This window comes from Amia ocellicauda, chromosome 13 (assembly GCF_036373705.1).
Source record: "Amia ocellicauda isolate fAmiCal2 chromosome 13, fAmiCal2.hap1, whole genome shotgun sequence".
NCBI classification, from domain to species: Eukaryota; Metazoa; Chordata; class Actinopteri; order Amiiformes; family Amiidae; genus Amia; species Amia ocellicauda.
This window is the reverse complement of record NC_089862.1, coordinates 37214862-37227424: the sequence shown is the minus strand read 5'-3', so window position 1 is coordinate 37227424 and position 12563 is coordinate 37214862. Positions and strand designations below refer to the sequence as shown.

Sequence of the window (12563 nt, the reverse complement as noted above, 5' to 3'; positions counted from 1 at the left end):
TACAAAGTTAAGAAAAATAAAGCATGTTTTTCTTTCGATCTACTGAAAACTGAGACCTGAAGAAACGTTATTTAAACCAGCGCCTTAGTTTTGAATATCAAATTTCATGTTTTTCTTTCATGAAAACTCAAAAAGTGTGTCGTTATTCTGCTAAAAAAATAAATTAAAACAATAACAAACACAGCTGAGATACATATACACAGACATCCGTCATTCAAAACCACATGAGCTCATACACATTCTGCCTCATGAAATAAACATAACGCTTAGCAAACCACACAACGAGCCGAGCTGCAGTGCGGCCGGGTTCTGAGCTCGGCCCAGCGATCCATTCAGCGCCTCCGAGTCCGACAAACTCTCTCTCCAGGCTTTCACCGGCTCTGGACCGAGTGGAGCTGCAACTCAGAATGCCCTTTCTGTCTCAAAATGTCTAACCAACACTATAATTTATAGCAATAATAATAGTATAATAAATACTCTGAATGTATGTCAGCTCAAATGAAATGGGTTACATTAAGAGGAGGAGCTTCAATGGTTTTTCTTACAGAACTAGAATATCTGATATTGCATTTAACTTCAATATTGTACATTTGAAGTCGCCTTAAAGTCCTCAGATGTCAGTCTGTAGAGCCCTGAGTGTCGCCTACGTTACAAATAGTTATACATTGTAATCAACACGGAATAAATGGGGAAAACAATCTGTATGTTAATGTGTAATAAGACTGTGATACGCAACGTCATCGAATATAAACCCCGGATCGTACATTTTAACACCTGCGATTCTGTTGTGAGTGGATATTTAGATTTTAGATATGAAATCCTGCAGCAGGTCCAGTTGCTCTCCCAGGGTGATGCCCAGTTCCGGCCTGTGTGCCACTTGGCATCGCTTCACACGACCCGTAACTCATCCAGAGTGCGCCGCTCCGCGCCCGGCCCAGGTGAGAGCAGGTGGAAGAACTCCAGCAGGTTGGCCAGGACCCCTCTGTCGAAGGGCGCCGGGGAGCCGCGCCTCTCCTGAGCAGCGCGCTCGTTCGTGGTGACGTTCAGCGCCGCCAGGTACAGCTGCCGGCAGGGAAACAGAGTCGGACAAAGAGAGAGGGAATCGGGTCTGAAGCCACAGCACACAGAGGTTCTCAGCCCTGGCCCGGCAGGAACGAACTGCACTTAATGACTTCAACTGTTTCTCAGCTGGTACTACTCAATATTTGTTACAACAGAAAATAAGAGAAACAAAACTCTTGTCTTTTCCTGCCGGTGCTCTGAGAAAAGTTGACAGTCAGACCTGAAGATGGCAAAGTGTGACAGTGCCTCCCGGCTCCACTAGAGGGCAGTCTGTCGCAGCAGACAGCAGGCCAGCAAGTCTCCCTGTAAATCACACGTCTCTAAACACTGGGAGCACTGGTTAGCACAGATAGTTGCACAGTTACAGGAACTGGTCCTTGAGGGGCTGAAAGACATTGAAAATTCCCAAATGATCTTTACATTTTAATTGCCAAGTTCACCAAGACCCCCCATGAACTCTTAGGGACCCCGCCTGACACACACAGAGTAAATGGGACATGTATCTTCCTGTCAAGTCTGTAAAATGTCTCACTTCTTAGGGTTTAAGGTTGGCAGGTGTTTATGAATTGGGGATTCAGGGGCGACGGACAGAACCTGCTGGCCTGTGGCTGCCCTGGCACAGAGACTCCAGAGACAGACTGCCCTCTAGTGGAGACAGGAGGCAGAGCTTCAGACCGCTGGCGCTCTCTCACCATGGCTCGTGTCGGCTTGTGTTCTCATCGCGCTGGAGCCAAAGAGGAAATGAACCGCCCCCCCACCCCACCCGCCGGGGTTCCCCGAGGACCCCCGCCCTCACTCACACAGGTGCAGGCCATGGTGCCGGAGACCAACCCGATCACGACGGTGAAGACGAAGCCGACCCCCACCAGCAGGCTGCGTCCCGCCACGCAGAACCAGTCCACACACAGGAGCACGCCCAGCCAGCAGCTCACACTCAGGGAGGCCAGAAAGCCCAGGAAGAAGGTCCTGGAAAGATGACAGAAACACAGAGGGAGCTGAGCCTGCCGTGACGGAACAGAAAACCCAAACATCTCCGGGTCCCGACTCGGCCCCTGTGGCCCCAGCACTACCTGTTCCTGCGGCCCACGCTGTTGTAGATGTAGGGGCAGTAGTGGTCGAAGTCCTCCACACAGCGGTCGGTGACGCGGCAGTGCTTGGCCCGGGGGGGCTTCAGCAGATGGCAGGTGTGGCAGAGCCGGCGCAGGGGGTCCCGGCCCGGTCTCCACTCATCACAGGTCACAGCCTGCGGGGGGGAGGGGGCGTCTAAACAACACGGCACCGCACAACGCCACGGGGCAACACGAGTTATTATCACTGTGATTTTCAGCAGTGAGTGTCCTGAAGTGATCCGCTCTCTGACATGTCTGTGGACCTTCATGCGAGGCCCGGCGCTGTACCTGTCTGAGGGCCTGGCCGTATTCCTTGCTGTCCCTGGGGAGAAATCCCGGGTCCATCAGGGAGGCTTTGAGGAAGAGAAACCACATCAGCGCATTGGAGAGCAGGAAGAGCGAGTGAACGCCCCGCAGTGTGTTAAAGGACACCGGCGCGATCTGCACAAAGGGAGCGGAGGGCCGAGGCACTGGTTAGGGTCAGGCTAGTGGCTGGTGTGTAGCATTTACTGCACCTACAGCTCTGAACTGCACATCTGTCGCTCCTGATCTTACCTTTAGGAAGTAGGTTGGATATCCCCACAGCAAGAGGCAGCCGTATAGGAAGAGAATCGAGCCTTTGGATTTCCCCGGAGGACCGAACACCAGAGCGCTGCAACAGACAGCAGCGGGTCACAACCGACACCGAGGGCACAGCGCTGGATATCATGTGATAGACCGCACCTGCTTTCAACAAGTTAAATATCGACTGTGGAAAATAAACAGGCTGAGGATGATTATTGTGATCTATTTTGATGAGATTAGATTACACTAGATTCCTTTTATATAGCAGGGGAAGCTGATACATTTAAACCTGGACATTTTAGGAGCTGAAGCGAACATCATTAATACCTACTGTCTTGTTGAATGTATTTCTTTATTTAACAGGGACAATACAATGTAAACATTGACGTACTGTTAGAAAAAGCCAGCGTTGCTGGTAGCAGTTTTAGGCTAATTTCCCTCCATTGTCAACAGACAGGCTTTATAACTGAAACAATAAGGTATTTACAGTGTGATTCTTTATGCACGGTTTAATATCAATGTCAAATTCTCTTTTCCTCTCGGGACAGGGTCTTTAACGGGGGCCGGGTCATCGGGCACGGGTCTCCCAGCGCTGGCAGACCGTCGCAGTCATGCTGGTGACGTGTTGAGCGCACTGAGCGGCGGAGCGTCGAGTGCGTGTTTATATTTATCTGTCATTAACCTGCGCTGCCAAGGACGACACGGGCAGCCGGCACACATGCCAGTCTATTTACAGTGCCGGGTCTTTTATCCAGAATGACAACCCTCCCGTCCCTGTCATCCCCTCTGTCCTGTCCTGGGCTGCTACTCATCCACAACGTCCTTCACTGGAAAACAACTACATCTAATCTAACTCCCCAGGACATTTATACATTGATTTGTGTGAGTGTTATTATATTTTACACGTCATATTCCCAGCTGGGACTGGGGTGGAGAAAGCTGCACAAGTTCTCAAGGCAGTTTCAAGATCGCACCCTATTCAATAAGGAGAAGAGAGACTAATCACAGCTGTACCGCCGGCCCTCCAATCAGCTCGATCGACACACCGGTTCACAAACCCTTCAGCCCCTCAGCACTGCCCCCCTCGAAGGTGGACCAATCAAAATCAGAGCATCTAGAGTAACTAAGCCTGAGGAGGCGAGGTGTGCAATTAGAAGAGCTGATCCCTGGTGCTGCACTCTGCCACAATCGGTGATCCGCCGCAGTGTGCAGAACAGTTTTATAACCGTATTTGTTACCATACGTGGGTCCTGCTGCCACACTGTGCTGGAGACGCACATCGCAGACTGAGGCCCAATCCAAACGGTGCTGCCCGGCCTGCCAATCGCAGTGACCAACACGTGATGCCCAGTCGCAGTTTCATTGATTTTCGGAAGCCACTTTCTCCTGCTTATGAATAGAAACAAAAACAGAGAAGCGTGATCGCGTGCGTTTGTGATTTGTTATCCGGCCGCCATCTCGTATCTCATTGCATTTTTAGCATCGATGACATTATTTCCAGATAAGCCGCGTCCTTAAGCACGTCCTAAAGAGCTTTCAGACACGATCGCCTGTGTATTTCTTGTCACTGGGCTCTGAATGTCCAAGTCAAACACTGAACTCAAATGGACCCAGCCAGCTTTCTGATTCGTCCACACTATGCTCCCGATCGAGCCTCGCACAGTGTGCCTGTGTCAGGGGATCGAACTCGAGATCTGACCCCAAGATCGGCACAGATTTCAACAATATCTCGGTCACCGTCGTCCGGCTACAGCGATGGACTAACCTCCAGTCGCACTTGGGAATACGGCGTCTCGACTGTTCTATGGTGTTCTCCAGGTAGGCCGCTACTTGCCGACGCCTGCGTCCGTGGCACAGCTGCAGGGGCGTGTTCCCATCGCGGTCTCTGGAGTTCAGGGCCACCGCATCCTGTGAGCAAAGAGCAGCGGGAAGGGGTTTCAGGTCTGTCAGAGGCGGAGGGGGAATGGAGATCAATCTTATACTAACACCCCGGAGACACCCACACTGCAGCCCCACCCTCGCTGTGTTTACAGGCTGTGTTGCTACTTTATTATTCATCCGGTTCAGTTAAAGGGTTGGTGCCTCAACTGTGTCTCAACACAGGAGTGGGAGAAGAGGAGAGAGAGGCTTCTGGTTTCACATCCTTTCGCAGTGAGTGTGTTTTGTGTAACCTTGCTGCCCAGCCCAGCTGCCTGGGTCTATTGGTCGTCACTGGAACCAAAACTAGCCGACACTGGTCTCTTGCAGGACCAGGGTTTTTTGTTCTAGTAAGCTTCTAGTAAATGCCTAGAAATACAAGGGTAAAAATGTGCAGGGCTTTAGTTAATCAATCAACCTTCCTCAGAAACGCTTTCTGCACGACTGCAAAAGCAGCCACTGTGCCTGGACACAGAGCATGTGACCGCAGTGCTGTAGCGCTTTGCCAGCTGTGTCTTGTGCTTCGTTTCTCAATAACAGTTGCAGACCGTTTCCCCACCCTCTGCCTCCTGCTTTGCGCCCTTCTACATTTTCACACATCAGCTAAATCAGCCCACAGAGGCCACAGGCAGAGACACCGAAGGAAGAGGTGAGGCTGCTCCCATGTGTAACCGTCCTTGTGTTCCAGTTTGTTTTACAAAAGAAAAACAGATGACATGCCACAGGTTGACAATCAGTCCAGTCAAATCCTAAGAGAGATCAGAATAAATGAGGAGGAGGTACTAAAGCGACTCGCAGAATTAAAAACAAACAAATCACCTGGGCCAGATGGGATATTTCCAACAGTACTGAAAGAAATGAGGGAAATTATTTATAGGCCGCTAACTCAATTATTCCAAATGACACTTAGAACAGGGGATGTGCCAACTGACTGGAAGACAGCAAATGTCATACCAATCCACAAGAAAGAGGACAAAACTGAGCCAGGAAATTACAGACCAATCAGTCTCACCTGCATCACCTGTAAAATGTTGGAAAAAATGATTAGACAGAAAATAGAGGAGCATCTCACTGAAAACCATATTCTTGGAGATAGTCAACATGGGTTTAGACGAGGCAGATCATGTCTTACTAATTTATTGGAGTTTTTTGAACACGCAACTGCAGCTGTAGATCACGTGAAAGCATATGATATGATATACTTAGATTTCCAAAAAGCTTTTGATAAGGTTCCACACCAAAGACTGATCCTCAAATTGGAAGCTGTAGGCATTCAGGGTAATGTAAGTAGATGGATTATGAACTGGGTGATATATAGAAACAGAGGGTGTCGATTAGAGGAGTCGCTTCTAACTGGAGTGAGGTTGTTAGTGGAGTTCCACAGGGATCAGTACTAGGGCCTGTGCTTTTTCTAATCTATATTAATGACTGGACTCTGGGACAGTTAGCAAACTTGTCAAATTTGCAGATGATACTAAAATAGGTTGCTCAGTAGACACAATCTCGGCAGCACAGGCTAATCAAAGGGACTTAGATAATATTCAGCTGTGGGCGACACCTGACAGATGAAATTCAATGTGGACAAGTGCAAGGTAATACATGCAGGTAACATAAATGTCCACTATAATTACACTATGGGAGGAATAGAACTAGATGAAGTAACGCATGAGAAAGACCTAGGAGTCTATGTGGACTCCTCACTTTCTCCATCCAAGCAATGTGGGGAAGCAATAAAAAAGGCAAACAGGATGCTAGGGTATATTGTCAAAAGTGTAGAATTGAGCACAAGGGCAGTGATGTCCAGACTGTACAATGCACTAGTTAGAGCTCATCTGGATACTGTGGACAGTTCTGGGCTCCACACTTCAAGAAAGATATCACTGCTCTAGAGGCAGTTCAGAGGAGAGCAACCAGACTTATTCCAGGTCTGAAGGGAATGTCCTACTGAGAGACTGAGGACCTGAACCTTTTCACCCTGGAACAGAGGAGACTACGTGGGGACTTGATCCAAGTCTTCACAATCATGAAAGGCATCAACCACATCAAACCAGAGGAGCTTTTCCAGATCAGCAGGGACACACGGACCCGGGGACACAAATGGAAATTGGGCTTCAAGGCATTCAAAACGGAAAACAGGAGACACTTCTTCACACAGAGAGGCGTCACAATCTGGAATAAACTACCCAGCGATGTGGTTGAAGCTGAAAGTTTGGGAACATTTAAAAATAGACTGGATAGGATCCTTGGATCACTTAGATATTAATGGACACCAAACAAGCACGATGGGTCGAATGGCCTCCTCTCGTTTGTAAACTTTCTTATGTTCTTATGTTTTCCCACCACTGTACAGACGTGTTGGATAAGTGTTGGATATGTTAGTGTTCATCACGAAGGGGTGGCGTGGCTGTCAGTCCACTAGAGACACTGTGGGGGGACTGTGGAGCTCTGCTCTACTTATACTCTTCGGTCACCGAGAGGCTGCATTGAACCCTTGAACACTGAGGCAGAGCTGCTCTGCTGAGCAAACGGGTCGCACTGGCGCAGTGTCATAATATAATGGAAGGTATTTAAGCTGGAAAATCACTAAAGAGGCTTAGTCTGTCAGAGGCATTAGACTTTAAATGCCATAAAAGCAGCACTAGGTTGAGACATTTTGTTATTTTCCACCAGCTTTGTGCAGGATGTCAGATCTGGGGTCAAAGATTTGGTTTTCAGCTCAAAACAAAGCAAAAATAACCCACTGAACTCACAGGTCAACTGATCAGCATTAAAGACAAACAACTAAAAGCAAAGAAAAAACTATATTAACACTTGGAACTCAGTATTCAGATAATGGTTTTATATACTGTCTGCCATCACACACATGTCATTACACAGAGATTTACATGCACAACATGCCCCGCACCCCTGGGCCTGCCTGGCAAAAAAAACAATTGTGCTGTGTGGTGCCGAGAGTCCTGGCGGCTCCAACCCGCACTGACTACACCGAGACTCCTTGTGGCTCTTACCTGTTCACACAGCAGCCGCACGGTTAGCAGGTCACCGCTGAGCACAGCCAGGTGCAGAGGAGTCTGGGGAGCAGAGGCACCACAGTCAGCTGCAGAACCCTGGACCGTTACAGAGGGAGGACTGGGGACAGGGGACAGGGGACAGGGGATAGGGGACATGGGACAGGGGACTGGGGAATGGGGACTGGATGTTGTGAAATCCTCCTGCCCATCTCAGTCTGGGGGTTTGTCTGATTGTTGGACTGTTCAGAGAGTCAAACCACAGTTCAATACAGAGTTCACAAAAGAGGTAAAAAGAGCTGTGTGTTTGAAGACATATTTATACTAAATGCGAGAGATGGGCTAAAAGGCCTGATTTCCACCCTGTCCTGTCCTCTTCCAGTGAGGGTCACTCTACCAGCCACACAGACAGTTTTTGTGGGGAGGAGAAGCCCTTTGATCCTCAGGCTGCCGTCAGTCCTGCCTTCAGGAGCTGCAGAGACGATCGCACAGCCAGCAGGGGAAGTGGCTCCACAGCCCAGCCGCCCCACAGCCCTGTGTGCCCTGCGATCTGGATGTTTTTGCCCCAGTCCTACACTTCCACTGCGCAGCTCCAGCAACACAGCCCAGGACCGCACTGCCCAGAGGGAGGTACTGTCAGGGCACAGACAAGTCCTTGAAATGCCCAGTGACCGAGGAGTCAGCTGACACGGGCGCTGCTTGTGCCAACACTGCTGTAAGGAGAGACTGAGGACGAAATTCTGCTGCGACTTTATTTAGCTCTGAAGTTTCACACATACATTCCCACAGCCCCCCCCGCCCCCCCCAATTGGCTCATCACTTCCGAGTCTCAGTTTACCCCCCGGAGGGGCCAGATTTCCTGTTCATTCACCAGGGCTGCGTCAATCACAATGTGCTGCGGTCAGGCTGGACTATCCTAGGGCAACAGCTAGTGGCCAAAGGAGGTCAGGTTAGTGCTTCAGATCAGCCTGCCTGTGTCCCTCACTGAACACAACTCTACACTGAACACTGCAGCACACCAATAACATACCACACTCGCCAGAACACTGACCCCTGACACCTACTGCACACTGAACACACTGGACAGCACTGCACACTGAGAGACTACTCCCCTGCACACTGGACAGTGAAAATGACTGCATTCTCAGCACTGCACAACATTAATGGTGATAGGCTGAACGCTGCCCCCTTTGCCACGCTACTGGACGCTCGGCATAGTGAAGGTCGTTGAGACCACGCTCTGAACACTACCGCACACAGTGCCTAATGACCGGTGAGCACTAGTGCCTGACACACTATTACACAACAGCAGCTCAGCTGGCCCTCAGAGACATGCGTGTGCAGACCGACCACACGCTCGGGACCAGAAGCCCAGGGACACAGCCTCGTCCGAGCCCAACGTTTTGTGTCCTTCCGATGTTTTACCAACCCCTTAAATAATTAATTAATCAGCAGCAACACAAAACGACACGCTGCCGGTCAACGCACAGCACTGCGGTCATCCGCCCCCAGGCCGCGTGGGATCCTGCTCCGATTGCTGTTCATGGGCTTGTCTGGCTGTCTGTCCCTCTGTCCATCTAGTAGTCTGGGTTTCGCTTCAGTCTTGTCTGAGCTCAGGTGTGGGATCATGGCTGCCGGCGCTCAGTGGGTCTAACCCACTCCCTGTCAGTCCAAGCAAGACGAATGCTCCGCTCCCTGCTAGACGGATACTCGATACAGTATTTCCATCGACTTCATGATCAATAGGTTGGACTACAATGAAAAGAAATGCAGACTAATTCACTTTTAAAAATGTTATTATTCTCTGTCCTGTTTCCGCAACGCAGCAGTACAGAAATGAAAGACGACACCAGAAACGGAGGGAGCAGAGCATTCAGCTTTCAGCCTCCTGGTCCAAGTGGACACACTGCCCCCCTGTGCACCCCTGCTCTCACCTGTCCAAAGCTGTCGGCTTCTCTGGGATCTAATCCCGAGTAGATGAGCAACCGAGTCAGATCACAGTGTCCTGATCAGGGAGGAAAAACAACAGAAGACAACAGAGTGAGACCAAAATCACTCCAGTAATGGAGATAAAACATTCACATAAACTTGTACACTCATTCAGAACCTCCACACTGTGTGTAATAACTCAGTGACACCTGGGTGTCGTTGCGTTGGCATCTTTCTAACACCTGCATTATGGTAGCATGTGTGTCTGTGTATGTTGCTTGTGTAGCATGTGTGTCTGTGTATGTTGCTTGTGCAGTCGGACCCTCCGCTCGGGTTTGAACTGTCGGCGCAGGCCCATCTCGGAGCACCAAGGGGGACGCACCCCCACGTCTAGAGGGGATGATGCCACTGAAACAGGCTCTTTCCACACACTGAGGCCTGGCACACGAGGCCATGGCGTTCCCTCCTTGCTCCTCTGGGGGGGCTCTTCAGTGCTGTGAGAGCACCAGGCCCGCCTCCCGACTCCCAGCTGAGGAAAGCCAACCCCCCCCCCCCCCCTCACTACCCGGAACACATTCAGCCCCTCCAGCCCTGATCACGTTACGTTATTTAAAACAAAACACGACATAAAATACCAAGTGGCGAGAGGATCGGGTATCTATGTTTCCTGACGCCCTGTTGATGAGCTCGAGGCAGTGAGAGTGTGAGGTTTGCTCATGAGTGTGAGTGTAAGACTTGCCCAAGTCATGAGGGCAGGACTGCGAGGCAGCCTCTCTCATCAGCGCTGCACTGGTCAGCCCCGCTCTTCCTCTCAACGCATGAAGACCCTGCTGAGAGACGTTGCCCTGGCACACACTCACCCCTGAAGGCGGCCCAGTGCAGGGCACTGTCCCCCTCGCAGTCCCGGCACTGCAGCCCATCCCCTCGGCCCAGCAGGAAGCAGCACAGCTCCATGTGTCCGTACTGCGCCGCCACCATCAGGGGCGTGTACCCCCTGCGGTCCCCCACGTCCAGCGCCACGCCCGCCCTGCCCAGCAGCTCCACTGCGCCGGTGTGTCCGCCCACTGCCGCCCAATGCACAGGCCTCTGCCCCAGCTCCCCCCGGCAGGGCAGGTCCACCAGTCCTCCCTCATCCACAAAGTGCTGCAGCAACTGGCAGGAGCCGGCCAGGGCCGCCCAGTGGGCAGGAGTGCAGCCCTGGGCATCGAAGTGACTCAGGACAGCCGGCCCCTCGCTCTGAATAATAGTCTTACAGTCCTGCAGCCGGCTAGAGCCACCAGCGGGGCACACATAGACAACAAACAAACACAGAAACGGCACAGAAGAGATGATTCGTCTCCTTGTACACTAACACCAGCAGCAGGACACTGTGAGTCCATTGTGTATCACCTGCACAGTGAACCGGTCACAGACAACACAATATAGACTGATGTAAGGAGCAAATAGGTCAGATCAGTGAACTGTTCATTAAGCTGTATATTCAGATGCGTCCTGTGCCACTCCCTGGCCGTCTCATACAACACTTTTTGTCTGTCTTTTCCTTTCTTGCCTACTATTAGCATGTTTAAAACCATCTGGATCACTCTTGGGGAGGATTTCCACAGTATTATTAGTTCATTTGAAGAAGAAACATTAGTTCAGACTCAGATTTAACTGATTCTCAGAAGTGGTGAGGAATGTGTTTGTGATGTTGTTTAATAGACTGTATACGTATATAAGGATGGGGGAGCTGGGGGGCACTGTACTCAAGCCCCAAATTATCTGACACTCCCAACAGATCACTCCCTTCTCCTCTGGGTAAAAGTGGACATTATAGGTAATATCTCAACATGTATCCATAACCGAGTATGATACATATCCCACCACCACCAAAAACGAGTCTCTGTCTGTCGACTAAACCCTGATCTAGGTTTCCCTAAAACCAGATTCCTGTCTTTGGATTCTGTGTTCAAGGAGGTGGGGGGAGCCTCCTGATTACCAAAACAAGTTGAGAGACTAAAATACACACACTGACTGACACTGAGAACATTTTTATTTCGAAATCCGAAGCAAAACAGTCTACCAAATCTTAAGGAAATACACAAACAAACAAGTGATACCCTTTAACATAAAAATAAAAATAAAAGCGCACACAAAAAAGCGTGTTCCATAGTGTCCAGAAATAAATTAATAGACTTGGCGTCACTTACCCCGATTTGGTGGCTGTGAATATGTCCAGTTGAGAGATGTCAGGTGCGTGTTTAAACGCGTGTCCCGTCCCATGGTGCGGCTCGTCCTGTCCGGGCAGGTGTAGCGAGGCGGGACGGGGCGCTGGGACCATCTCGAACCAAAAACCTCTCCCTTGTGTCCGGATTACGCCTGGCAACGCACCATGCTTCAGGTAAAAACCACACCAAGTCGTTTCCTAAATTATAACCTTGACTTGGCTTTACTTTAAACCCAGAGAGCAGACAATTGTTTGCTTTCTTCTGGTGTCCGTGCGCTTGTTTGAAGACAGAAGCGCAAAAGCATTACGCACCAGAGGAAGGCGCACACAGTGCAGTGGCACTGAAGAGAGGAGACCCCTCTGTGGTCAGTCTGTGAAGTGACCTTGTAAAGATGACTCGCTGGGCTCCGCCGTTGATTTTGTCCCCTTCAATGTCCTGATGGCAGTCAGTCACAGCGGGCGTTCAAGCCGACCTGTGCGCTGCGCGACGCGGACTGATCTCACAGCGTCTCTCCCGTCCCACTGAGCCTCTGCAGGGCAGCGCAGCACCGCTGTACAGGGGGACAGGACAGGACCGGACAGCACCAGAGGGGACGGTGACACGCCGTTGTCGGACACTGATTCCCACAGAGCACTTTCAATCTATTGGAAACGAGTAAGTTGCAACCGTACTATGGTCTCCCCAACACACACACACGGATCTGTGCAGTGCTTGGGATATTGTTGTCACATGCACACTGTGACCAGTCTTGGCCATCAAATCCTGCA

At 50.5% G+C, this 12563-nt stretch overlaps 2 protein-coding genes across 2 annotated transcripts; both read right to left on the bottom strand.

The window, feature by feature from the left end:
- Positions 1-888: 888 nt before the first annotated feature.
- Positions 889-4846, bottom strand: LOC136766355 (palmitoyltransferase ZDHHC12). Its single transcript, XM_066719765.1, has 5 exons — positions 4501-4846; positions 2727-2823; positions 2133-2612; positions 1863-2028; positions 889-1062 (listed from the first exon to the last, which is right to left on the bottom strand). The coding sequence occupies exons 3-5, from the start codon at positions 2438-2440 to the stop codon at positions 889-891; spliced, it is 648 nt and encodes a 215-aa protein (XP_066575862.1). The 5' UTR covers positions 2441-2612; positions 2727-2823; positions 4501-4846.
- Positions 2516-10968, bottom strand: LOC136766354 (palmitoyltransferase ZDHHC17-like). The gene is made up of 6 exons (XM_066719764.1): positions 10958-10968; positions 10434-10856; positions 7661-7781; positions 4501-4643; positions 2727-2823; positions 2516-2524 (listed from the first exon to the last, which is right to left on the bottom strand). The coding sequence occupies exons 1-6, from the start codon at positions 10966-10968 to the stop codon at positions 2516-2518; spliced, it is 804 nt and encodes a 267-aa protein (XP_066575861.1).
- Between the last annotated feature and the right edge of the window lie 1595 nt (positions 10969-12563).